The sequence below is a fragment of the Anguilla anguilla genome, chromosome 4 (assembly GCF_013347855.1).
Source record: "Anguilla anguilla isolate fAngAng1 chromosome 4, fAngAng1.pri, whole genome shotgun sequence".
Classification (NCBI taxonomy): Eukaryota; Metazoa; Chordata; class Actinopteri; order Anguilliformes; family Anguillidae; genus Anguilla; species Anguilla anguilla.
The window spans coordinates 56631822-56659276 of record NC_049204.1 but is presented as its reverse complement, the minus strand read 5'-3'; the positions used below and the strand labels follow the sequence as shown (position 1 = coordinate 56659276).

General features: G+C 40.5%; 3 protein-coding genes across 18 annotated transcripts in view; 2 read left to right on the top strand and 1 right to left on the bottom strand.

The window, feature by feature from the left end:
* The window catches only part of LOC118225239 (ankyrin repeat domain-containing protein 13C), a 36086-nt gene extending 28612 nt beyond the window's left edge, over window positions 1-7474 (top strand). The window contains exons 9-13 of the mRNA XM_035413376.1: window positions 398-559; window positions 4119-4198; window positions 4758-4856; window positions 4972-5072; window positions 5368-7474. Of these exons, the coding sequence (XP_035269267.1) occupies window positions 398-559; window positions 4119-4198; window positions 4758-4856; window positions 4972-5072; window positions 5368-5498 (573 nt within the window). The 3' untranslated portion in view covers window positions 5499-7474. The remainder of the gene's footprint in view (window positions 1-397; window positions 560-4118; window positions 4199-4757; window positions 4857-4971; window positions 5073-5367) is intronic.
* Window positions 7475-9081: 1607 nt separating this feature from the next.
* LOC118225240 (serine/arginine-rich splicing factor 11-like) lies at window positions 9082-17109 on the bottom strand. 16 transcript variants are annotated; one of them, XM_035413378.1, is made up of 13 exons: window positions 16784-17108; window positions 15414-15547; window positions 12897-13006; window positions 12514-12624; window positions 12351-12400; window positions 11967-12100; window positions 11754-11835; window positions 11527-11646; window positions 11321-11410; window positions 10983-11072; window positions 10721-10898; window positions 10398-10454; window positions 9082-10133 (listed from the first exon to the last, which is right to left on the bottom strand). In XM_035413378.1, the coding sequence occupies exons 1-13, from the start codon at window positions 16903-16905 to the stop codon at window positions 9936-9938; spliced, it is 1476 nt and encodes a 491-aa protein (XP_035269269.1). In that variant the 5' UTR covers window positions 16906-17108; the 3' UTR covers window positions 9082-9935. The 16 variants fall into 16 exon arrangements, with proteins under 16 accessions (XP_035269269.1, XP_035269270.1, XP_035269271.1 ...); XM_035413379.1 differs by having other exon boundaries at window positions 11967-12103; window positions 12514-12606; XM_035413380.1 differs by having other exon boundaries at window positions 12514-12606; window positions 16784-17107.
* Window positions 17110-18161: 1052 nt separating this feature from the next.
* On the top strand, window positions 18162-27386 carry lrrc40 (leucine rich repeat containing 40). The gene is made up of 15 exons (XM_035413375.1): window positions 18162-18621; window positions 19237-19418; window positions 19817-19890; window positions 20151-20280; window positions 20492-20615; window positions 21357-21499; window positions 22200-22372; window positions 22678-22768; window positions 22912-22957; window positions 23859-23958; window positions 24125-24232; window positions 24430-24540; window positions 24973-25050; window positions 25161-25346; window positions 25556-27386. The coding sequence occupies exons 1-15, from the start codon at window positions 18477-18479 to the stop codon at window positions 25659-25661; spliced, it is 1797 nt and encodes a 598-aa protein (XP_035269266.1). The 5' UTR covers window positions 18162-18476; the 3' UTR covers window positions 25662-27386.
* Window positions 27387-27455: the final 69 nt, after the last annotated feature.

The following is a 27455-nucleotide window of genomic DNA, read 5'->3' as shown; positions in this document are numbered from 1 at the left end:
CTTTAACATTTGTCAGTTTTGGGGGCTTGATTTTGGCTTCTGTTTTTGAATTCATTCATGACCTTTTGATATTTTCTGTTTAAATTCATGTTTTCCAAACAAGTTTGGTAGTACTACTGTATCCTGTAGTTAATTTAATTTGCAAAGGAGAGTCAAAAGACACCAATATTTTAGAATGTGATAGAGATAGTCTTTTACTGTGCCAATTTTGAAAGCACGTATGTTGTAATTCTTGTTATAGAATACATATGTAAGAAGTCAGAGATCTGGGTACCTTGGCTCTGACACTCGTGGCAACAGAAGGGGTATTCCATGAAATGCACGCTTTGGGCTGTGTGCTGTAGCTCTGAGTATTAAGAGATGGTCACTGTGGCTGTGGGCAATTCTGCCGCTGCAGGAGAGAGTTGGGAATTTCCTGGCGGATTTCTACTCGGTGAACGGCCTGGTGCTGGAGTCCAGGAAGCGGCGAGAGCACTTGAGCGAGGAGGACATCTTGAGGAACAAGGCCATCATGGAGAGCCTGAGCAAAGGCGGGAACATCATCGAGCAGACCTTCGAGGTGAACCTTGGCTGCACAAAACCTATTTTCCATTACTTCTAGTACATCACCAGCATCACATCAGACCGTCTTCATCCTGGCACTTGCTTACTTCGGTTTACTTGCTTGTCTCGGATGATGAGAGGTGTTCACAGGACAGGTGTCCTGAACAATTGAGGCAGCCTCCCTGTTAGCCTGTCTCATGTTTTACATGCTGTGGGTCAGCTCCCAGGTTCCCATGGTTACAGGAGAGAGTCTCTGCCTGGGTCTGCTCAGGTCATGAAGGATGTGCTTCTTACTCCAGCCTATTTTGCTAGTCCATTGTAAGGATATACAAACTGCAGGCCACAGTATTACTTGCAAAAAGTTTCCATTCTGTGTCTGCTCAGCTACAGAGTTCTAGGTCTATAAATAATTCAATTGAAATTATTTAAAACTTATAAATACTTCATTTCATTTTGCCATTATGGAGAATTGCTTATATAAGTATAGAAAAAATTACATTGAAATCCATTTTAATTAGGCCTCACAATACAACAGAATGAGAGGTAATCAATTGAGGTGGGGGTGGGGGTGGGGGTGGGGGTGGGGGAGGGTTGAAGGTGTATGTTAAATTAAGTCAGTGGTTATTCATTATTCGTGCTGTGGTTACATGAATGAGAAATGATGGATGCATTGAATTTCACTCCTGTGGCAGGTAGTTATTTTCGATTATACATACTGACTTGCATTCATTAATTCGCTCTTGTCAATAACACTCTGGGAGGGAGGCATCTATCATATTGTATATGGCAGCGCTTCAGTTCCTCCATCCAGTAATTATGCTTTGATATCCTTATCAAGATTACTGATCTTAGCAGAGACAGGTCTCTGCTGGGTCACATTGAAATATCCCTGCCCCACTCATGAACCCCTTAGCAGCTCTGGTTCACATCTAGAGAAGGACTTAAGAAACCCTGTGTGGAAAAATTACTGCCAAATTTTATGAGGGCAATCAACACAATATATTGCTTTCCCATATGTTGTGTCGATGGTTACGTTAGATGGTCTGGTTATAGACCTTTCCTCTGGTCTGTTGCAGTATTTCAGGTTTAGCCTTGCCGTTTGTGGATGGACTGGCTGTCATCTCCATAGTCTTTCAGTGCTGCACCTGGTACAGTTTTGGATCTGCTTCAGCTGGAGGTGGCCAGAGATTAGCCTTGTGAAGGCATGGGATTTGACCACCGAACAGTTTCTGCTTGGGCTCTGGGCCCAGGGCTGTTGTCAGTGTTCTGGTCCGAGAGAACCCCGGGCCAGCTGGCCACAGTCTGACGAACCTGTTTGCTTTCATTAGCATCTGTAGTCTCCCCCTGGAACTCAAGGCCACGCCCAGTCAAAGCACACCACTACATTCACAGCCCTGTGCCATCCCACAGTATTTGCAGCCTGTGACTAACCTGCCCAATGCCCAATACATGGCTAGAAATGTAGCAGGTCTTGTGCTAAGTTAAAAGTTTTTATGCAAACCATATCTGCAGTTAATTGACTGATAGTTTCGCTTGAAATCGCCTCATGGGTGGTTATTTTATTTGTGTTATTTTACGTGCTTTTGTGACTCGTACGACCTCCAGTGATGTCCACACCCTCTGAAGTCGCTGGTTTCATTGTTTGTTGAGCTCCGCTCCCCCACTGCCACATGCGTCTTAACATCGCAAACACTGCAGGCAGTTCAGATGGCCGCCTTCTCCTCCCCTCATCCCCGTGTGTTCAGGTGTTTGCATTCAAACGTCTGATGACAGCCGGTCTGTCAGAGCCGCCTCACTATGCTTGTTTATGGGGGAGGAGGCCCAAGTTACTGTTAAGTGTTAATGTTTCGAAAGCCGTTGTTGTGTTAGCATGTCGTGTTTTGTCTTTCAAAGTTCATTCTGTTCTGCAGGATCTGTTGACAGGTTCACCTCCCTGCTGAGGTCAGGAGTTGTTTGAGGTCATTCAGAAGGCCGGCCCATATGCGAATGTGTGTTTGCACATACTTCTGCTGAGCGGAGCTTCCCAAAGTTTGTCATGGGGAAAATGGGGATGTGGGGCTTCACGCTTGTAATGTTGTGGGCGCATTCTGGCCGAAGCAGAATCTGGGGTCGTCAGACTGGCTGCGTGTGCAGTGGCCGGGGCTTTAAGTCGTGGCTACAAACAATTGACTCGGTGGATGAAGTTTAAGCCCCTTGTTTTTGAGGCGGGTGACAGGGTGGCATACCAGGAATCGCACGGCCGAGGCCCGGCGTGCTCTGCGTCATCGCAGCAGGGCTGCCCGTCACCGTTTGGTAAACACCCATATCATATTAAAGCCTAGCATCTGACAGGAGAAAAAAACAACGCACTTACACAATGTGTCCCTGAGTTTCTAAAACAGGCAAGCCTACACATTTTGGTAGAGCACAGCTAATAGCTCTAAAGCACTTACAGCAAGGCTGGAGTGGTGCTGTTAAATGTGCGATATTATTTTTAGTGATTCATGTCAAAATGTCCCAAGAAAACCATTCAATTATTTAAAACTGTTTAAGTGGCCTTGGGTCTAGTTTGGTCTGAATGAGAAGAGGAAGTTTAAGGAGAAAGTTGAATTACCCAGGAATTATTAATCTCCAGCTGTACAAAACCTGATGTGTTGGAACTTGAATTTGAATGAACAACTTTACTTTTAACCGTGGAATAAATGTGCACATTGTAAGATTCATAAGGCCTGTTTTAAATATAATCTGTTGGCCTGGGTTCAGTCTGCCTACTGTCTGTGTAGTGTGCAGGTAGAAAGAGGGAATTATTCAGATGACCAGAAATACAACTTGATTATTTTGTAAATGGCATGCAAAGTGTTTTGCACAATTGCAGCCATTCAATTTCACAGAGACGGCTTCGTGAATATAGGCACGGTTGGTAAACTCGGAATATACATTACACTGAGGCCCTCTAGTGAGAGAAATAGTGAATTTCCTACAGCTTCTTTAATTTTACCCTCCATTTGGACAAAGGGAGTAGGGCTGCCAGGTTTATATGAAACATTTGAATATTCCTGGAATATGATATTTAAAAAAATTGGGGTTTTTTATTGTTGAAGTAAGTGTTTGAATGTGTAACTTTTTCACGGGTACACTGAAAATGTAATGTGTTTTGTGTTTAAAACATTATCTTTTGCTTCTGAATGGCCCCATTTTTTGTGGTGCATTGCCGATCAGGTTTTCAATCAAAAACATTTTACTAGAAATATTGAAATGTAATCGAATCTCATTTTTTGGTATGCAATATTCAAAATGCATTTTTTGGCCCAGTTCAAATCAGGACACTGTATATTTAGTAGCCTATATTTTTGCCTCATTGTACATGCTGAAGTTGGTATTGCATAACAATTCTAGGGCATATAGTGATACATTTGTGTAAATATTGTGTATGTAATCTTATGTCATCAGACAGGCCTGTGCGGGTGAGGGTGGCTATCATGCACACAGCTGCACACGTGTACATGACCATTCAGGCCTACGTGTGCATGCGCGAGCGTCCATGTCCGTTGGCATGCTTGACGTGTACTGAATGTCTCCTCTCGCTCTCCTTTCAGCCGGTGAGGCGCCAGTCCCTCACCGCCCCCTCTCCCAGCACCATCACCTGGGAGGAGTACATCTCGGCCGAGAACGGCAAGTAAGTACAGCCCCGCGTGCCTCTTCCTGCATTTAAAGAGCCAATCGCCTTTAGCTTGTTAGCGCAGCGCACGGTTTCTGTGAGCAACTTCCCGTTTGGAACCGCTTGGATGTGAAATCGACTGTCGGTTTCACACAGCCGATGCTGGCACGACACTGCGGTCTTCTGTTCCGGCGTCGTTTGTCTAAGATTGGCACGCTGCGGCGTAGCAATCTCTGCAGAAGGGCTCTGTTTTCGCAGCCTAATTTAGCCGTTCCCCTAAGGAGAAGCCATCTTGGCTCGGCTCTCGTAAGGCTTCACGTTCGCTTTGATGGAGTCGAAAGTGTCTGTCCTCTTTCTGCTACCATGGCAGTCTCCTGTATGAATAAGGTGTGACCTGCTGGAGTCACTGGAAGGTGTCTGAATTACACATCTGTTTAATTGCCACCTGTTGCCTCAGTTAACTCCATTTAGGAGATACAAGGACATTTTAAGCAATGGAGCCCAGTGTTCAGTCTCACATTAAAACTGTGTGTGTGTGTGTGTGTGTGTGTGTGTGTGTGTGCGTGCTTGCTTGCAGGGCACCACACCTTGGCAGAGAACTGGTATGTAAAGAGAGCAAAAAGAACTTCAAAGCGACTGTAGCCATGAGCCAGGACTTCCCCCTGGGCATTGAGTCGTAAGTGTCTGCTCTGTCTTCCTTCCTCTGCAGACTTGTTAAGTGGCTTCAAAATCGCATGATGTCTGTTGTGTGAAGTGATCAATTAGTGATCTTGAAAACATTTCTTTTCCAGGTTATTAAATGTATTAGAAGTGATTGCACCCTTCAAGCACTTTAACAAACTCAGAGAATTTGTTCAAATGAAACTCCCACCAGGATTCCCAGTCAAACTTGGTAAGAGTGTGATATAGTTTAATGTACATTTTTTGTAGTTACAGCGTTAAATGAGGACAGTGTTGTTTTCTCAAAAGATGATAAAATTATTCCCTAGAAGAAATGGATCTCATTCAGTAATTATTCATTTCATAATGGCACATTTGGTTTATGATGCGTAGAATTTTCACAGACTTAGCAATGGATTTAGCAAAAGCACTATATGCGGTATGAGTAAACTACATGCTTTTTGTGATGAGTTATTGTATTGTCTTATTCGACTTGTCAAAAACATGATTTCCATTTCCTCTTCCAGACATCCCGGTGTTCCCAACCATCACAGCGACCGTGACGTTTCAGGAGTTTCGCTATGACGAGTTTGAGGAATCCATCTTCACCATCCCTAATGATTACAAAGAAGACCCAAGCCGTTTCCCTGACCTTTAACCTCTCGTGCAACCTGGAGCAACTTCTTCCTCAGAATTGAACTGACCAATATACTCAACCCATAGATGGGCATTTAAACAATTTTGAAGGTGTCTTGGCGTAAAAAGAAAGCTTGTCAAATTTAAAAAATGCTGTATGTTATACTGATAAAGGGATTATGTGGAATCAATCTATACTGAGGCACTGAATTAATTGTAGGACTATTTGTGTGGATAAGAATAATGACAGTCCTACTCTCTGGCTTTTAAAATAGTGTACTATTTGGAGTGTCTGAAGGGTTCATTAACCTGGGCAACATCCACATGCACTACTTCAAGGAAGCACTGTGCTGAGTTCTGCTCGGCAGACAGGGGGCGCTCTGCTGTCCCAGTTTTTATTCGTCCCTTTGATACTGAATTTGAAATGCATCATACTAGAGGTAATGCAATATTATTAATATTAGAATTTGGAATGTGTTGACAGTTACCCCACGGCAAAGTCATCCGGAGTTCTCTGACTGTCGTCTCTGACAGGCAGTATTAGATGTTGGTCTTGTTTTATATTCTTTTTAAACTTTGTAACAAATTGTACAAGTCAGTGAAAGGAAAGAAACCAGACCAGAGTGTAAGTTACAGAGACTTAGATGTGAGAATTGAACAGTGAGAATGATCAGAAGTGAACCCATGATGAAACACAGTGTAAATATAATTTTTACAGATGACTAAATCAAGCCTTTCTCCTGTGCAGGGTGTAAATACCTCTATTTTCGGGGGCTGGTTTACTTTGTCGCTGTTTTCTTGAACCCTTTTTTTACCCTGTGTGTGAGCAAAGGGTGGGGATGATGACATTTTTGAGAGGGTTGGGTGCAGGATTTTATGCTAGGAAATGATGCGAGTGGATTCAAAGGGGTTATTGAAAGGTCTTTTAATTTTTATAGTTGTGGAATTTAATATTTTTGTTGTACAGACACTTCTGATTCATCTGGTTGAGGTTTTTTTTTATATCAACAATTTCTACACACCCCATGAACATGCTGTCGGATCCCTCTGTTCTTGTACTTACTGCAGACCACTGTTGCTTGGTAACCATTGAAAACCCTATTTTGGAAGCCACCCCCAGCCAATAGAGGAAAAGCACTGTACTGTCCTATATCAATAATATCACCAGTATTGGGCTGTTCTTTGGTAGCGCAGGCACTCTAGAATGTACAGCATGCACAAAGGGGTATCTAGTGGTCTTTCCTATAATTATGAGTTGTATGGGTCTGGATCTATGCAGCCACAGTGGAAACTGCGGTCAGTCCTGATGTGTAGGTCTGCTAGTTTCCAACTCCAGGACTCATAGCCTTCTAGGTCCTCTGTACCTCGACTGGAGATTGAATTGTGTTCTCTTTAAAGGAGGGAGCCTTTAACATGTGTATGTACCTGTTAAATTAAGCCACAGCACTGTTTTCAGTTTAGTAGAACTAGGTTTTGTCAGAGAACCCTAAGATGACCCTGTAGCCTTAGGCTTCCTTTCCTAAATATTTTGCCGGGTGCTTCTGGAACTTGATCTTTGAACAGAAACTCATCCTAAGCACCAGCAGTGTTCATTTGAGAATGATAGGATTTTTATGTTGTTACATTTTTGCTTATGTTCAACTTACGTTGTAGTCTTTTATCTCCAGTGGTCTGTGGCGTATCAAAATGACCATAGATATCTTAAATGGTACCATTTAATGCTTCCATGCCTCACTACTGGATAGTGTGGCACATTTCCTAAGTTTTACATTTAGCAGTTTTTGTACTTCACCTCACCTTTTATCTGTTGCAGTATGTTGTGACTGGTGTTTGACTTTACTTCTTTTTTTTCCTGAAGTTCTTTACCATGGCTTAAGCTTTCAGGACCTAATATATACACTTTCAACTTGCATCTACATGCAGATTGTACAGCATTGTATAAGCCTGCCACACTATTTTCGTATGAAAATGTACTTAAATAAAATGTCCACATATCAAGAGTGTGTTTGTGATTGCACAAAGAATATTGATTGTAATGAAAGCACACAAAATTATTTAAACTATCAGTAATAAAAGGGGTGGGCATTAGTACAGAATTATATGTGCAATGAGAGGTTAACCATTATGACATTTGGAATGGGAGGAGTTCACTACTGGCCTTGTTACTAAAATTCAGTTTAGAGCCCAGATCCTAAATTTACATCGGCCTATTATTCAAAATCAGAATCAACCAGGCAGATATTTGTAATATTTGCAGGCATTTCATGTTTAGAGTAGTGTAATGTTTGGGTTCATTTAACAGGATATGAACAGTACTTGAAATTCAAACTGTGGTGTTGCATTAAGTAGATACTGCCACAATTAAATTTAACTGAAATGAGAAATGTGACTTGTGAAACCAGGAGCTCTTTCCCAGTTTATTTCCCCCTAATAGGAAAAATGTTATGAATTTTAAGTATAATGTGCATGAGATGAATTTTCCTTAGGAGTGTATTGTGTTGATGAATATAAAAGTCCAAAACAGTTCAGATTTGTACAAAGTTCAGTCACTACAAATTACTGTAAATACTTATGTAAAACATTAAGTATAAATCTAGGATTTAAAATATTTAATCAACCGCATCTTCAGTTGAGACTCCAGAGCAGGATAAATGCCAAAATCATTGATGACATTGTCTGCGTTTCATAAGATTAAAGCAAAAGAATTTGTTCTGTTGAAAATGTAGGTAATTTCCTACATTTAAATTTTTTTGAAGTACAGTGAATGTTTAGGGCCAGTGACAATGGCTTATGTGTACACATGGTGTAATAAGGTGTTGCAACCTTCAGGATGATTAAGGATTGAGAAGAAAGTCTGGGGGTATGTTTCTGTACTTGGCATGTCACTGGAAGAATTTTAAGGACAGTTTGTGGTAACAGATAATGTAATAACTTCAACGCATTAGTCTGATCATCAGTTTGAGCATTTCCCAATCAGGCTTTTTTTTTTGATTGGCCACTACTCATTCAGTAATTCTCTCTGGAATATGGTGAGACTCATTTTCTCCTTAACATTAAATCAGGATCTGTCTAGTTATCAGCCAATGCATTTGCAAATCAAATTTGGGAGTGACACCTTTGATGTTGGCGATTAGAACATAGTGAATAATCTCAACCTCGACATGAACTGTTCACCGGATGTTCCAGATCTTTGCAAAAGATGAAAATGACTGTCAATTAAGAGTAAAGTACATTTTTGCCTACATCCAACAGTGGCTATGTTGGGACCTAATAGCATCAGTGTGAATCAGAACGAGTCATACACAACGAAAGCAATCAGTTCTTAAGTGGGCATTACTTGTCAAAACACATCAAATTTGGTCATTTAATTTGATTTAATGCAGCAGTGATGTTTTAAAAAATGAACAAAAAAGGGGGGGCAAGAATAAGCTAAAGCAGGACTTCCCAAAATGAACACGACACTTTGGGGGTCCTCCACAAAATGGACTAATGTTTAGTTTGCTCCATTTCCAAATTGCTTACTCCCCAATCCAATTTTCCTTCCACATTTCAGATCTGGCCACAGAGACATTCTACTTCAGTTAAAATTGACAAAATAATCAATCTACAAGTTTTTCCAACAAGTTTTATTATCAAAGGTTTTCACTAATAAAACATGGCAAAATTTGACAGGGACATGGAGCGATTACACCCACAAAAAGTATTTCAACCTACTGGATATTATGAGAAAGGGGAAGTTTGAAAGCACCACAAGACTCCATGAATAGCAAATCTGTATTAACTGTCGAGTGAAGCAAGGACAACAAATGCAATTTATACTCCACCAGATAGAGCTTTCAGTGAAAAGTATTATTCTAGTTGAAAGCAAGCCACATCTAAATTACAGTAATTCCGCTTAATATAAAATGCAGTATTTGACAAGTGACCAATTCCTCAAATATTTTTAAAATTTACATAATTCAATAGTTCATGTTTACTCTACCGGTTTACTCTTCAGTATAATTTGAAGCACAAAAAATATGAATTGTGCTCAACATGTATCAGGGCTCCTCAACATCACAGGCCCTTGACAAAATTACAGCAATAAAATCTTAAAACCATTTTCCTAAAGTGATTTTTTTGTGGTATGTTTTTATTATTTTTTTATTACAAACAACTTAAGTTGAACAGTTTTCACATGCACACAGGTCATTCCACCTACTTAAGATAAACTGGCTAATCCTACATGGTCTATCCTACTGAGACTGGAAAGATGCAAATTGTTTTAATACAACAAAAAAAAAACCACTGCAGTTTTTTCCCCCCCCAAAGTTAAGACTACATTTTAACCTGCCAGCTTCTATGGAGTAATAAAGCATATTTCTTGCAGTCTTCAAAAATAAACGAAAAGCTTGTGGAATGGTGTCAATGCACATTCTAGTAAAAGGTTTGCAAGGATGGCAGATTCGTTTGGAAGCGATCAGTCGCTCATTTCCATGTCTTCCTCGTGGTGATCGTCGCCGTTGACTTTGGACTCCTTCACCGTTACCCCCCCTTCGGTCTTGTCCACTGAAGGCTCCTTGGGCTTTGGGGATTCACTCTGGTCAGTGTGAATCTTCTCCTCCTTTTCCTTTTCGCTGTCATAGCCCTGCTCTTCCTCGTCGTAATCTCTGGTGACCTGAAGGAAGAAGAAAATGGATGCCATTCAACAAAAAATGTCCACCAATTTATTCAAGTCTGTCAATTAAGTAAGTAATGTCCATCAGGTTTAAAAAAACATGTTTAGATTCAAAGGGTAATAAGAACAGACAATGGAAAAAACAAACCTACATGGAGACAAGCCATCTATGGATCAAATAAGTACTGCAGAATTAATTAATACCATATTAGTATTTCTGCAGACCGTTCAAAGAAAACAGCAAGCAATAAAATCGCATCATACCTGATTCACTTCTGCCTTAATAGTCATCTCTGGTTGCAACAGTCCATGTTTAGAGCGCTGTGTTGATTAAACAGTTATACATTAAGCTTTGTTCATTACCTAAATGGTCTGCAGAAATAACGGCACATTCCTGGTAGCGCAAAGGAACAATGCAGTCAAAATGACAGTTCTCCACAGCCCCATCAATTACTGCCAAAATCCAGTCTTACTTGAAACTAAAGGGCATTACATATGGAACTTTGCTTCACTCATTTCCAAAATGACCCCGCCGCAATAGAGGAACTGAATTTTTTTTTTTTTAAATATCAACCAAAAGCCCGTACCTTCACATCTCCCTTCTCAGTGTCAGACTTCTTTTCCCTCTCTTTCTCCTTGTCCTTGCTCTTCTTCTTTTTGCTAGTTGACCGTTCTCTTACTTCCCTGCTTCTGTCCTTCTCCTCTTTCCTTCCCCTGTCACGCTCCCTCTCTCTCTCCTTGTCCTTCTTCTTTTCCTTCTTGTGCCTGTGGAAAACAGGAGATGAAGCGCTCATTTATTCCTATGGAAAGGTGCTTCGTAAACCAGCACCGACGATGGACCGAACGTACCTTCTGGGAGAGGGAGACCTGGAGAGCTTCCTCTTCGGGGACCTGGACTTCTTCGGAGATCGGGTCGCACTGCGGCTTCTTCTGCGCCTCCTGTCACATGTCGAATAAAACATCACTATGTAAAACAACACGCAATCCTGCAGCAGCGCAACAATGCAGCACACTGTTGGGATAAAGAGCAAGTTCACAGTAAGGCCGAGGCTCAACTTCCAGGAAACACTGCTGCAGATGACTCAGGGGAAATGGGAGGGACAAAATCTAAATGGCATCAACTGCTTTCATGTCACTTGTCAATCACAATGACTCGCGAAACCAGCGGTGGCGAAGCGAACGCTTACCGGCTGATGCTTCGGGACCTTCTGGTGGTGCTGTAGCTCTTTGGGGGCGTTTTGGAGCGCTTCTTGACCTCCTTCTCCTTCTTTCTATCCCTTCACAGATGATGACAACAACCTTTACAAAGACATCCACATTTTTTTTTCCCCCCCAAATTTAAAAGCGACTACTTGAACCCGTTTGACAGGCCTGGGAGGGCCGGACCACTCACCTGGATTTACTCCGTGAGCGTCTGCTCCTGTCCTTTGAATGAGACTTCCTCCTGCGAGGGCTTTTGGAGCGCCTTTTGCTCCTCGAACGAGTCCTGCGTCTTGATCTGCTCTTGGACCGCCTGCGGAACATACACGGTCAATTCCGCTGTCAGCATTGAGCAGGCTGCAATAACCCACCGTAGTGCCCTACGAGAGAACGTATGAAAATGCGGTCCTGTACTTGTACCTGTGTCTAGAGCGAGACCGAGACCTCCTTCGCCTTGATCGGGACCTGGACCTTGAATGCTTCCGCTTGTCATCTTTCTTATCTGCAAATACACGTCCTTGTTACAGATTTGCAGATACAGATTAATATCAGGGCTGCACGATATAGCTAATCGGTCTTTTTTTCAGCGCAATAACAACAATGGCCACCGTGTGGCGTACTGGGGAAACTCACTCCCGGGCTCGATCGCAGCGGAGATCAATGACTGTGCTTCTCGGACCCGCTTCATGGCCTCCTCAATCTCTTTGTTGGAGGTGTCTGCTTTCATTCCAGGATTCATATTCAGCCCCGCCGCCATATGGTTCAACCTGCTCAAAAGAAAAGCACATTCATCCCAAACGTGTTAAAGTTAGCGATGCGAATTAACACACTACAATTCAGAGGCTGTATGTACTTTACATTTTCATCACCCAATTTCTGTTTAACGACTTATTCATTTCAGGTTCCGCTAATTTGCCGTTTTATGTCTGAATCCTTTTTTCCTGATAGGCCCTGGACACTATCAACGGTCCTGTGTTATGCAAATGCAATCTGCAACAGAAACACAGTCATACTTACTTTGGATCTACAGATGTCATGAGCTTCAGGAGCTGATCGGCTGTCAGAGACTGTAGGAAGAATACAGGTCAGCACAATTAAAAATATTCCAAGTCTTAGCTTCAGATAACTTCATCTTAACGTGTGGCTATATTTGAAAATACACCCAAAGATCTACACGCACCTGGGGATTCATGTTGGACCCTTGCAAACCCAGCGCGGCGAGGGCAGGGTCGAGTGTGGGACCTCCCATGGCACCCAAAGGGACACCTCCCATCTGCGAAACATCAATCCACTACTAATTACATATAACGCCTGATGTTCCAAATACCAGGGATTTTATCAACATCTCAAAGCGTGTCCTGGCACAATCTTTCCTGCTCTGAACAATGCACACATTCATTTTGCTCAAAACAGCCAGATTTCCCACAAAAACGTAAAAATGTTTTTGTTTTTATAAAAATCTCATTCCAGTAATCTAATAGATGTAACTGGTCACACAGCTGTTGATGTGTCGTCCATGCATTGAGGAAATGTGTAACTTATGCAGCTTTGGCTTAAACTTACGGATGCGAGTGGATTTGGAGTCGGCAGAAGGCCTCCGCCTGGCAACATGCCTGCTACAGCGTTAGCGGGCGCCAGCAATGACAAAGCTTTAGTCTCATCAGGAATAACTCCTGCAGGAAAACAAACAGGAGTTAACATGTGCCGTCTCAAACATCAATCACAAAATACAACACACACCCAGAAAAAAAAGCAGTCAGCTCCTTAGACAGAATACTAAGTCAATAATACATCTGTACTGATATCAATACTGCTTCCTTTTTTTTGTGAAATCAGCAAATTTGAAAGATTTTTTTCTTTTTCCCCTTACCCTACTTATTATTGTAACATAATATGAGATCAATGTCACAATACACACTACTGTGGTTAACACTGCCAAGATGTTATCACCTGTACTTGTTTTTTAAGTCATGAACCAAACGTAAGCGAGCACAGCCGGTCTCCACTGGGGTGTGCTCTCAAGTTTCATAAGACGTTTTATGAACAAGCGACTCGCGTCGACGGCTTCGCTATAAAGCACACAGAAAAATCAAGATACACAAAACAAAAGAGTTCATGATTTTTGGGAGTCAACAGCATGGTACAGTTTGTTTTTTTGATGGTCTAACTTACCATACACAAACAAAAAAAAAAACCTAGACATTTAATCTTAATCAGACTTTTCGGGCTTTTGCTGGTGACTAATGTTTCAGGCTGCCGGTATAATTATTGACAGGCCGCCTGGTTGCTTACCTTGTTGTGCTTGCCCGCTTAAAACAACAAAAGCACAGTAATCTGTGTGCTCATCAAGGATTACTACCAGCAAAAGCCCTGCTTACATTAGTAAGTTATGTGCCCAATGCTGAAGGGAAAATAAATAAGGGAAACCTTATGAGATGATCCATGGGTATGCATACATCGGAAAAATTAATTTCACTTGAAACAAAATCTGCCATCTTTACAGAAAACAGACAACACAGAAAGGGCAGAAAGGGCACTTGAGAAACAGGATTAGCTGCAGAAGACAAAACTGTTGGGTGGTATTTTCAGCAGGGCCTGGTATATAGGACTGGCTGAACCAGGAAAAAGAACTGTAAAACACAACAACAAAAAAGAAAGACCACCGTTAAAAAGGTATTAGATCCTTCTTGCGTCATGAGGAGTGGGTTCACAAAGATATTTACAGCATGTCGAGCCTTACTCCTTGTTAATGCAAACATCACTTTGGTCCGATCATATGCTCTTGGGGGAAGAAAACACAGATATGTACACTGGCAAAAGAGCTCAACAAATGTGCAATTTTTCCCCTAGTGCACATTTCACTGAGTAGGAAAAGCCCAGGACCAGTGAAGCAAATGAATCATCACCATGACTAAAACAGGTGCTGCCAACAAACGAAGGCAATAAAAGTGGCACTTAACGTGATAGTTAGTCATCCCAGCCCAAAAAAATGCCATGCAATGCTTCTGTTTCCCTTCTCAGTCTCTTACCGTGTTAATATTATGTAAACAAAGATAATAATCCCTGAATAGGTATATAGGTAATGTATGTATGTATGTGTACGTATATATATATATATATATATAAATATATATATAATTTTATGTCATATTTGTAACACATATGAAATTGCAGTGTACAAACCGCTTCAAAGATCGATTCAGGATTTAGCTCACGTAATTAATAGCGTAGCAATATAGTATAGCACTTTAACAATTTGAAAGTAGTAGCTTTTACTTAAGATTTTCCTTTGCATACAGAGTATGCACCAGAATTGGCTTTTTATATTGAACTGGCTACACTGCAATAATTTAACTTCATACAAATTTATTGGCCTGCTACAATACATCATTCTGACTAAAAAGCCCTTAAAACCAAAAAGCAGAGAACACTGGGGGGGTGGGGGTGGGGGGGAAGAGTGGGGCTTGAATGCTGGCTGGCCTTTTGTAATTGTCTACAATCCCCTGATGGCTGCAGAGGACCAGTTTCAGTCATCAAGGAGGGGGCTCTGCAAATGCCTTCTCCACTACAAAAATCACACACACAAATAACAGAGAAAAAAGTTTAATAGAGAATAATCTAAAGGGGAAATGCATGGTTACACATGAAAAGTGTCTAGTTCTCCCTCTTTATGGTGTCCCAGCCCAGTCTCCCTCACTCCTTCCTTCCTTCAAAGCAATCCCAGCTTCATCCGGACCTTGGTATACTGCATGGAGTTCAATGGCTTCTTTAACAGTGAAGAAACTGCACCGCTCATGTGCTACAGGGGACTTTGTATGCCATAATGATGCAACCTGCTTTGCAGATCAGCACATCGGATGCAGGGAGAAAAGGGGTTTGTTTTGCCCTTTTGATTCATAGGTAAATTTGTAAAATAAGCATACATAAGCAAGCAGTTTGAAGCTCAATTTTCATTAATCGGTGTTTCCTACAGTATACCAAGGGTATGTTATGAGATTCCTTAGCCATGCAAATCAATTGCTTTCTGAAGTACAAGGGGACAATCATACAATAAAATAAAGATAAAAAGAATGTACAAACCTTCAGCAAATGGGACGACTATCAAGGCTCTATCCACGAAGACTGTGTTTGTCAAATGCTGAGACACTCCCACAGATTCAGATTCAAGGAACTTTACAAAACAGACACGTGAAGTCACTGGCAAGGGAGATTCACTGGAAGAAAATATAAACTGGTTGTGCAAGAAATACAGATATGTTTACAGCTTCAAAAATCCAGTCAACCGTTATTAGCAGATTCAACTTTTCTGAACAGGTACTTCCAATACTCTGGCCATGCTCTGATGATGTCGCTGGATCTCATTATCTATATTCATCTGGAAATGGAAGCTAGCAGGCGTAAAAAGATCAATTGTGCAATCCTCAGCTCAACCGTCTTGCCTTTGCCGTAAAAGCGCCAAGGGAGGATGTCTCGTGCCTCCTACCTTTAAATGCAGTTGCTATGAGGTGCAGCCAGCTGTTATTCGACAGGTGAAAAACAGCAAAAGCACAGAACATATAAGTTAATTTTTGGCTTACTCACTGCACAGAAATATGCACTCCCCAATTAACGTTAACTGCTTGTTCATTTTACGTTAAACGTGAGTTCAGCGGCTCAATCTTTTTCCTGAGCAACGGGCGTGCATGCACTGGCTAGCTACGTACTAGCGTACATGATATTAATAAACGTAGCCAGCAAATTAGCACCGACTTGCTCTCCACCGCGCAGCCTGCTAAATTATGTTTGATTTGTTGGCAAGGCTACCACTTGGTTTGATGGTACTGCAAAAGTTATTAACATCCTTATTAGAAGGAAGGCGCAGCAAACGCCAAAACGAAATATCGCGTTTTGCACAGCAATGCCAGCGGCACATGATCCAGAAAGCCGTTCAACCTAGCCAGTGGGCCGCTTTGACTTTATTTTGCTAGCTACTGTAAAATAGTAGGTTCGTCAGCTAGCAAGCTATGGAACTACAACTATAGAGGGCGCGTGGGACCGATTCCTACGTTGATCCGTTTAGCTTGCAAACGGTAGCTTGCTGGACAATCAGCAAAACTACACACAACAGATCGTCCGCATTCCGTGTCATCCATCGTAGTTCAGCAATAGACTAACTAGCAAGCCAGCAACCTCCATCTAATGCAGTACTCCTGTTGGCGGGAGCCCGCAGAACCGCAAGCTAGTAACATCTAGCAAGCCACCAAGCTTTCGCAGCCCTAGCGGTCTAACGTTAGCTAGTTCGGCTTTTGAAATACGAGAAGGCCAAAAAGGCCCGAGTCAAATTTTCCTTTTCCAGCCCGTCCGTCATCTTGACGGATAAAAAGCTAGCGCGTAGGAAAACCCATTTAACTCTCCGCAGATTCACCTACAGCTAAACCAAGGTACTTATAGTAACCGTTTTATTAACTTACTCAGGAGGAAATAATTTCAATTCTTCGATTTTCCCCAAGAATCCAAAGAGTGTTCTCATCTGCTCCGATGTTGTGCTGGGAGACACGTTCGTCACTTGTATTACATTCGTGTTTGAATTCATTTTTTCGATATATAACCGACTTTAACGATTTAAAAAGAAGAAAAAACACAGGAACACTATCCGTGTGTAACCTTCTTAATTTTAAAAGGATTCCTTGAAAAAAAATGCTATTTGTAAAGTTTTTGGCTCAAACAATCGATTCCGTCCCTACTCTCCGCCATGTAGCTAGTTAGCTCGCTAACGTTATAGTTTTGTCTTTTGGTCGAATTTCCCACAAGCCCCTAGTAACAGCGCATGCGTGGTTTTGCAGAAACTGTGCTGCCTTCCGGTATCGTTGGAAGAGGATAGAAGACGTGAATTAGAGAAGTGAAAATGTAAAAATAATCTATCTAGTTAGTGATTGTATCTATTGCTACTTAATACCAATGTATTACTGCACTGTAAATAGCCTTAACAGTGTTAATGCATACATGAAGGCCAGTCCATTTCAAACCAGTTATACTAAAACAGGATTTTCAAGCTTTTATTTCGAACCTAAAATAATATATCGCACTGCCTAACAATGTTTAATTCCAAGGCAAATAGTAAATTATTATGTGATGATTATCATTTGTATGAGTCGCAGTTATTTTCCCTTGCGTGTCCATAGATTTTTCTACAGTCTATGGTTCAGTCTATTGCAAAGGATTAGACGTTTTGCTGTTACATGAGTCAAGTAGCAGGGCATTGTTCTGGAGTCCTGAAATGAGGGAATTATTTCAATGTATTACCTAAATGTAGGCTATGTGTGCCATGGACCTCTACTGTTGTGCATAGAACAACTCATGGTACTGAAAATTCCGTTTTACAAAATAGAAAATTATTATTATTATTATTATTTTGCATTATCAATTACAGTCGTAATCATTGACAATGTCAGCGCCAGATTAAGGCTGAATGAACGCAATAAAAAACCACCAAACTAATGCTTATTGTTCTTTTGGGCTCCCAAGGTCCTTAACACTTTTTGTTGTTACTTTGTGAATACAATTATGTGTGACTCAGCATGAATTTGAAATCAGTGATTTGGCGTGCAGATCAATTTTAGTATGCCAATGTAGTACATTATTGGTATATGTGATCAATTTGCCTTTATATGTTAATGATTTTCAACCCATTCTGGGCATGTTTCCAATTAGATTAGTTTGTGGAGCATCACTCCAGATTAATCGAACCACTCCCTCCCACTCCGCATTTTATTGTAATCACATTGCGCTCAACCATGCGCTCTTTCCTGATCTGTACATCAAGAGGATGACTGGTTGTACCATTGGATTGTATCCACTATGACCACTCCACATATTATACTGATCTACGATTTTGCGTAGAATTTTGCGCTGTGTTACGCCTTCACAACGGCATTGTCGTGTTTCAAATGCAGCAATTTCTCTAGCTAGTTATTGTGGAAATTCAGACTAACTGGATGATGTTATCCATAATGTTAGTGATTTAGCATTTCTTTAATCATTCTGCAAATACATATATAGCAACATACACGTAGTCAGAACTAGCGCAAGCTGTAAACACACTCATCTCCACATAACGTTAACGCATAACAGTAGTTGATCTCTAGCTGGTTAGCTAGCCTAGCTATGTCTCGGTTCAAAAGAGACGGCAAAATTGATTCTAGGGCTGGATTTAAAACGCAAATACAAGAATCCCCAGTACCCCGTGGATTATTAAATGCAGCAAGAAAGAGTGGTCAACTAAATCTCACCGGGCGAGGTTTAACTGTAGGTAAGGTGGTTTAAAACTAGTCTAGTGTCCAACAGGAGGGTGTTGGCGTAGCTTTATGGTATCTATCGATAGCTAGCTACACAGTAAAAAAGTTACCGAATCTAGGTAACCAGCGAATATATCGATACATCTCGATACAACTATTATAGACTCGATCTAGTCTAGCTAAATTACGGTAAGGTCTGTTATTTTCTCAGTTGTAGAACCTACCGTTAAACAGTGTAGCTAGCCTATAGCTATACGTTCCTGAATTTATTAAATTAAGTAAACGTAAGGCTACGTTGCTGGCCGAGTGGACACCAGAAGTAGACTAGTGTAACTTAAGGTTAAGAGTTCAGTTATCTAGCTAGTTGACTTAGCTGGACCGTAGAACGGAATTTTAACCAGATGAAAGAGCCCCCAGTTAGTTGTCCGTCCACGTAATATATAGCGATTACAAGAGCCAGTGGTTATCTAACGTTACATTAGGTAGACTAGGCGATCACTGACTTTATGTAGCAAGATTGCTATTTTCCTTTGACATTGTTTGTCTGAGGCGACTGTTCAGAGACCAATTGCGTAAATTGTTTATTTCTATATCGTTATGTAGATTATCTAATGTGTCCTGCTTTTTAGTGCCAGAGAGCGTATGGAGGCTGAATGTAGACACACCAGAGGAAGCGCAGCAGAACCTATCTTTTGGAGGCAGCGACCGCTGGTGGGAGCAGACGGATCTAACCAAGTTGCTGCTGTCTTCAAACAAGTTGAATAGTCTGTCCGAAGATATCAGACTTTTTCCTGCTCTTGTTGTTTTAGATGTGGGTATCAGGTTTCGTTATTTACCGATGTTTTGACGTTGAAATTGGACACAAAGTAATGATTCACGTGGCCAATTTGTGGTGATGAAAGAAAACCAAAGCAAAGATCACAAGTTATACAACTACGACGAGGACGCTTGTTGTACCCTTGAGGATGTTACCTCGTAACTGTCTTGTTAACCTGTTTCAGTAAATGTTCTGTAACGGTAATATTCAGGTTGATGGTGAAAGTTGTGCATGTAACCTTCCGCTATACAACATTTGACCCAAAATATAAGATACTGAGCATCACTGCAACGAATAGTATTTTATAATATTATTATTATTATTATAAACTGAATGAGCACCAAAAAAAAAAACTGACCTAATTTATTTTTCTTTCTTTACATATTTTCAAGGTCCATGACAATCAACTTACTACTCTACCAAAATCAATTGGAGAGCTGGAAAACCTTCAAAAACTCAATCTGAGGTATTTTAGGATTTCATGTACTTTTCCTGGCTGGTACATATCTGAACCAGTGTACATGACCTATTGATGGGCATATAACCGAGTGCCTTCCTTACTCTTATGTAATGCAACTATTTTTAAAAATAGTTTTAATACTTTTGTCGCCCCACAGCTCTTTTAGTATAGCAGAGTTGGAAAGTTAGAGATGTAATGTCCGTCTTTCTCAGTTCTTTTAGAAATAACTTAATCTAAAGAGTATTTTTCTTGTCATCTGTGTGCAGCCATAATAAACTGAAGGAGCTACCTGAGGAGGTATGGCTTCTGAAGAACCTCCGAAGTTTGCAGCTACAGCAGAATCTACTGGAAGAACTTTCAGATGGAATGGGTCAGCTGACAAATTTGGATGATATTGTGAGTTTCATGCACTGTTGTCCACTTGAGTTTCAATGTCTCTTGCACTTTTTTGGATTTAAATTCCAGCAAGTCAGTAATGATACACTAATGGTGTCTTCATTCTTTGAATATTGAAATTAATATAAGGATACTCTCCTGACATGTAAATGGATTAATGGAGATTGTATTTGGGATGAAGTCATATAATGTATCATTGTGTGGATTGAAGGATCTTTCCAACAATGAGATGACAACTCTCCCTGAAAGGTTGGGCAATCTGACTAACCTTGTGAAGCTCAACGTGTCTTACAACAAGCTAAAGAGCCTTCCCCTTGGAATCAGTGGCTTGAAAAGTAAGTCCCCACAATATACAGGACCTCAACAGAAAAAAAGTTTGATTCAGAACATGCCTTGTCTGTGTATATTACATTAGTGTTTACTGGCAGTGCATACATATGTCAAATGTTATACATTTACAGGTATGTTTCAGTTTCTGATCTGAAGCCAATATATTGTATTTGATGGGATGCAGTGCTTTTAGTGCAACAACAAAGCAACAGATGGAAAACGGGACCTAATATACCTAAAGTTTGTAGTGTGACAGTACATAGTAAGCACAGAGAAATGCTATGTATTAGATATACATCAAGAGAATGAATGAATGGCTTGTAGCAATGAGGTGTGCCTTACATCTAAATATAACATTTTCTGTTTCAAATTCTATCCAAACCCTCGTGGACATCTCTTGGTGAAATTTAAACTTGTATTTTGAGTCAGTTTCCACAAAGAGTAGAATGGGACAATATTTCTCTGAAAATGCAAGCACACATTTAAGGTCAGTTTCATCTTTTAAAAAACTTTTTTGTGGCAGAAAACTAACATTTCAGTTGGTACCAAGTTTATAGCTTGATTTGTCATAAGTGCAAAATGTGATTCTTTTTTGCTATCAATTTGTACGAAGAGCAAAATTTTGACCAGCGCGCTGAGAACAGAAACTGAAAACATGACTATAATGTCTGACAAGCATTTTCCCTTGAGGCCATACAGAGCTTGCCCTACTTGTAACCCCAGTTTGATGCAGTGAAATCCTGCAGGGTTGAAGCTGCTGGACTGCACCCAGAATCAGCTGGAAAGTGTTCCTCCTGTCTTGGCTAACATGGCCTCCCTGGAACAGCTTTACTTGCGGCACAACAAATTGTGCTGTCTCCCTGAGTTACCATCCTGCCAAACCCTCAAGGTATGTCAGGGACATCAAGCTGCCTTATCAATGGTCAAGTCCTTAGTTTAAATGCTTGTTATATCTGATTGCATCTACATGACATACATGGCTGTGTACTTGATTTTATGCACCTGTTTGCAATGGATGTGGTAGCCAAACCCCCTAATTAGAAGGGGTGTCCGCACACTTTTGGTCATGTAGTGTCTTGTCTGGTCTAACAGTGTTGTAGATGTTACCAGGTCTGAAAAGGGAGTGTGAATGGCATTTATCTTGCTTTATTACATGGTTTTGTTGAATGCTTGGTTTTTTTTGGCCACTTCAGGCATTCCATGACCAAGTATTTTTGAATAATGACTGCTGCTATGGGTAACAGATTGCTGTGACTTGGAACACGTTTTGTATCACCCTTCAGAAAGACGTGCAGTTATTTTTAAAATTAAGACATTGCTCCTCTATTGACTTGCCTCGTATCTTACTCCAGTACTCCCACATAGGTGTATACTGTCTACGAGAACACAATGGAAAATTAGTTTCATATTGATTGCAATTATTTGGACTAATAAAATCACTCTTCGCTGCAGATCACTAGTGTAACAGTTGCAAATATAGTCAGTGAACTGTATTCTCTTTTCTGTGATTAAGTTCTGATTCAGGTCATTAGCAGAAATGAAGTAGGTAGGTTTTTGAAAGCCAATGAATCTTGAGTTTCTTATTTCAGGAGCTCCACCTTGGAAACAATCAGATTGAGGTTCTGGGGGCAGAACACCTGAATCACCTCAGTGCCCTGAGTATCCTGGAGCTGAGAGACAATAAGGTGAAGAACCTGCCTGATGAAATCAACCTACTCCAAGACTTGGAGCGTCTTGATCTAGCCAACAATGACATAAGCAGGTATTTATGTAAAAAAGCTAAAAAGATCCAGATTTTAAATTATTTAAATGTGCCTTGATATGCATGTGTATTGGGATTTTGTAAAATTTTCCTTTAATTTAGAGTCTTTGAACTTGATGTCCTTTAAAGGCATTATCTGAAAATAAAGCAAAAATGCTCCCTTTCCCTGGACCTTTCAGTTTGTAGACAATGTATGTGCTGAGATAAGTAGAAATTTGATTTAAAGAGTGGTGATGAACCTGCTTTATTTATGACCGCACGAGCGGGGGGGTTATTCATGTTTTGCGGTTTTCTGCATCACTCAGCCTGCCATGTGCCCTGGGCAAGATGCCCAAGCTGAAGATCCTGTCCCTGGAAGGCAATCCTCTGAGAGCAATCCGCAGGGACCTCCTTACGGTGGGTAAAAACATGGTACCTGTTTAGCCAACTAGCTCTTAATACATTTGAGCTGTCAGTGGAAGTTAAATAAGAATGGAATACTTTCTTTGTCTTTGGATGCTGATAATCCCCCCCCCTCCCCCATTTTATTTGTTTTACAGAAAGGCACCAATGAACTTCTGAAATATTTGAGGAGCCGCATTGAAGGTACAGCAACAAAGATCAATTTTAATAATGTAACCACAGTCAGGAAGCAAATTTGCCTGCTTGTAACATAAAATGTGTCTTACAGACAATAAACATAAAAATGAATGCGACATTCAGTAAGTTTGCTAAATACATCTCAGCATTGGCCTACAATGAAAGGTGTTTATTTAATGTGCTATTGGCTAGAAGCAGAGGCGCACATTCAGTCTGTGGACATTGTCATTATTTCTGGTGGAACTCCTGAAAATGGTAATCCTTCAATGTAATATAGGTAGAGGGTCCTGCCAACATGCGACTTGCCAAATTTCCTTCCTGCCAACCATGTTATGAGTTTCTTTTTTCCCAACTCCATACTGGATCTAAATAAAGAAAAGACGAGTCTGTTGTTGACTCAGCAGTCACAACAGAAGGGCAATCAATATGTAATCATATTGGATTTTTGAGGAGTTAAATGGCTTACTTGCCAGATGTGGGAACCAAAGCCTGGTCTTTGCAGTGCAGCAGTATTACCTCATCGTCAAAAGGCCAGGCTCCTTGGTGAGAGGGACTATGTAGCTACATTGCTTTTCCTAGCAACATCACCCTGACTGACAAGATGTGGTCACTATGCTAATGCTGCTAGCAGTGACGTCACATTTCCTGGTAATCGGAATGAACATGTAATGTTGGTGCACTGCTGTGAACCATCTGTGAACTACTTCTTCAACTATTTTTTAATGGGGTCAGATTCTGCTTATTAAAATAACTTAAATCTTAAACTATTGTAACCCCATTGTTGAGAAAGGTAAGAAAACCACCATTGTAATTTAGCTCTTCATCAGATTTGTGAAATGTCAGCTCTTTCTGGGGCTTTTAAATAAATGTGGTTTTCAAATTCATTTTTAAATTTTGGAACCCCCAGAGGATCTCTCCAAAGATGCTCCCAAAACTGCGATGACTCTTCCAAGTCAAGCCAAGATCAACGTACATGCGATTAGGACCCTGAAGGCCTTAAACTACAGGTACATTAGCATCATTTGGCTAAATCTGAAATCAGTTCTTCATTAGGCAGTGAATTTGAAGTTGCAGAGGTCATTTACTGCATTTCAGGAAAGAAGGAAAGGCTATAATTTTCTTGGCACTTGTCTTGTAGTGGTTCAGATGTTTTGTTAATTTTTATCTCATCAGCGAGAAACAGGAAGCATCCATCCCTGATGAGGTGTTTGACATGGTTGACGGTAGTGCCATTACCTCTGTGAACTTCAGCAAGAACCTTCTGACTGCACTGCCACCCAGGTATCCAGCTCTGTCGTTATGTGTAACATCACACCTTGGCAGTTGGACATTTCAGAGCACTTACATACTGCATAATCACTGACTTGATGCTGTAAAATTAACTGCAATTAAGTCTAGGCCTTGTGATGAGGCCTTGTCCTCATTCAAATTGTATATAATGATGGCTTGTTTGTTAATGGGGCTCTCCTTCATTTCAGGATTGCGGAGCTGAAGGACACCCTCACTGACATCAACTTGGGTTTCAACAAGCTGACCAGCATCCCAGCAGATTTCTGTGTTCTGAAGTGGCTGGTTCAGATTGACCTGAGGTATAGTGCCAACTGTGCAAGATCACACAGCATACGGAGTCAAGGATGAAAGAAAGTCGATATGCTGTATGGCAGCGATGATTGTCATTACACTTAAAAAAACATTCGGTAACCGTCAATATGGTTTATCGCCGAACCGTTGATATGGTTTATCACCACATGTTTGGGTTAAAAAATCCCCAAAATACCCGTAGGTATGGATTTTTTTTATATTCAGCAGAACCTCTTATCCAGAACATCTTACACAGATTACATTTAATTTTTCTTTTTTGCACATACAATCCCATTTATACAGCTGGATATCCTAACTGAGCCAAGGTTAAGTACTTAGCTCGAAGTGAAAGTATTACACAGAAATGAGATGGGTATTCTGAAATGTAATCATGTCAAACAAGTATGTCTATATCCTGTTCTTTATTACTCTTACCTCAGGAACAATCTTTTGACATCACTGCCTTTGGAACTTGAGGCCTTGACAAACCTACGGACCATCATACTGTCTTTCAACAGGTTAGGAGCCTACAGTATTGAGTCATTTATTTGCATGGCAGGTTGACACCCTAGTTTAATTCACTGAGCAAATCAGCGATATTGTTATTAAACACTTTTTAATATTACAGGTTTAAGGTATTTCCAGATGTGCTGTACAGGCTTTACAGCCTTGAAGCCATTTTAATGTGCAGCAACCAGGTGGGCAGCATCGACGCAGCCCAGCTAAAGGGGCTGGAAAAGTTGTCCTCTCTGGACCTGCAGAACAATGACATCATGCAGGTGCCCCCGGAGCTGGGCAACTGCACCAGCCTGAGGTAGGAACTGCTCTCTACTGCTACTTCCTGCAGCAGGAATATGTCCCTATGTCTACAGCAGTATGTGTGAGTGAGTGGTGGAGTATGAGGAAATGGGGATGGGGGTTTATAGGTGGCAAGGATACGCGTACTTAACGGGGTAGTGTAGGACGATGAGAAGGGGCGTTTGCTTCCTTCTTCACTGACCGTCTCTTCCCGGTCTTCCGCAGGGCCCTCATGCTTGATGGAAACCCTTTCCGCAATCCTAGGGCGGCCATCTTGGCCAAAGGAACTGACGCCGTGCTTGAATACCTCCGAAGTAGAATTCCTACTTAATCAAAGCGCTAGAGAACACCAAACGTTTGGTCAACTAACAAATGCCACAGCACTTAGTCTAAATATAATCTGAAAAACTTTCTCACGTGACGTGTGGGTTGGGTGGTTTTGATTCACTGTGATTTAAATGTATCAGAATACTGTCATTGCTACACAGGATGCTCATGTTGATTTTGTCAACTCACAATATTTTTTGGATAAAAATGTAAGTGGTACATTAAATTGTTAAGTATCTTGAAAAGCTGTGCCCAAGTACAAGCTTCACATATCACTCAATACTTTCAACATGTACAGGCTGCACTTGGTCTAAAGGTGTTGGGACCAAGTCACCAAGACTTCTGACAGCTCTTATTTTATAATGTCAAAACTGTTTTTCTAATCTATTATTTCTGTGACAGTGAGCAGGTGGGCCATCTTGTGACACAAGCAAAATATTTTGATAGTTTTGTTATATGTATTAGTTAGGTGGATCGCATGCTTTTCTACTTTGGTTCCCCACTGTGCAGAACTGATGACATTCCACCTCAATAATCGAATAATCTGCCATATCAGCAATCAGATCTGATCTGGAATAATTTGGAGTAAATCAAAGCAGCAATTTCCTTTCAGGAGTGAAATTGGTACCAAAGGTAGTTGAATCTGAAATTAGCACAATTTTATTTTGTGCTATACAATTTGTGTTGCCCAACTTGGGGGTTGCACCAATTAAGTGTAATTAATGTTTTAATTTTCACTTTATCATCTTTATTTGATACATTTGAAGTTTTAAAGTTCAAATGCATGTCAAACTTGTATTGTTTTTCACATTCAAAACTGCAGTGGCTTTTATGAATCAAATGTGCAACTCAGGGGTTGTTATTAAAGTTTAAGTTATTAAACTGTAAGTGCTAGTTTAAAAATGAAACTTTATTTTCATCTTATACACCCGGTCAAATCAAGTATTTAAATTAAATTTCAGATTCAAATGTCTGGGTACTTCTGTCCAGGATAATTGAACCTTTCTCCCACCCATCACTCAGTAGAAGTACTTGTATACTGTCATAATAAGGAGTATTTTTTGGTCCTACATTTTCTAATTAGGAGCTTTCATTATATTATTTATACATTCATAAATGATCGTCTAAAAAATCATCTTTTAACTTGGAAAATATGAACTGAAGAAAATTGTCATGATATATGAATACAAAGTCTCACCTTGTGCAATAAAAATTAAATTGGTGAAATTTAGAGTCCTCTACTTTTGGCACAGATTTCACTCTATAAAGTATGCTAATTTTATACTGGCAATCCATTCTCATGGACAACCTTTACTGGCTCCCCATCATTTTGTACTTTTACAGTTTTTTTTCTACAAATGGTGTTGCATTGATTTCTACTGAGCTGTGATTTACTACTTGTTATTATACAATATATTAATATAGAACACTATTGTGGCACTTTTTCTAACTGTTCAGCTTTACCAGCCACTTCTGACCATGAGTCATTTTTTATATGCTTGTGTTAGAGCACAACAATGGCTTGAATTTTAATGTACCACTTTCATGAACACAAAAACACTTGTGAAAGCATGCCAACTAATAGTGCCAAAATGCACTGTGATTTTCTGTACCAGTTGCAGTTAGTACACACTGGTATCTGTTAGTTGATCGGGGAATGTTTGAACACGACATGATCTAGGATGTCAACATATGACACCAATAAAGATTGATCAGATTTCAAATCGCACACTTGTCAGATTATTACAGCATTAAGAGGGAGGTGGTTTTGCACACTACTAGAAAAACTGGAGTCATA

Excerpts from the sequence above, each read along its gene's own strand:
- lrrc40 (XM_035413375.1), top strand. The coding sequence starts at position 18,477 with ATGTCTCGGTTCAAAAGAGACGGCAAAATTGATTCTAGGGCTGGATTT. Across the intron at positions 21,500-22,199 it reads CATCCTGCCAAACCCTCAAG|GAGCTCCACCTTGGAAACAA; the intron begins GTATGTCAGGGA and ends TTCTTATTTCAG. Across the intron at positions 23,959-24,124 it reads CTGAAGGCCTTAAACTACAG|CGAGAAACAGGAAGCATCCA; the intron begins GTACATTAGCAT and ends TTATCTCATCAG.
- LOC118225240 (XM_035413377.1), bottom strand. The coding sequence starts at position 16,905 with ATGAATTCAAACACGAATGTAATACAAGTGACGAACGTGTCTCCCAGC. Across the intron at positions 12,104-12,350 it reads ATGACATCTGTAGATCCAAA|CAGGTTGAACCATATGGCGG; the intron begins GTAAGTATGACT and ends TTTTCTTTTGAG. Across the intron at positions 10,899-10,982 it reads AGGTCTCCCTCTCCCAGAAG|GCACAAGAAGGAAAAGAAGA; the intron begins GTACGTTCGGTC and ends TGTTTTCCACAG.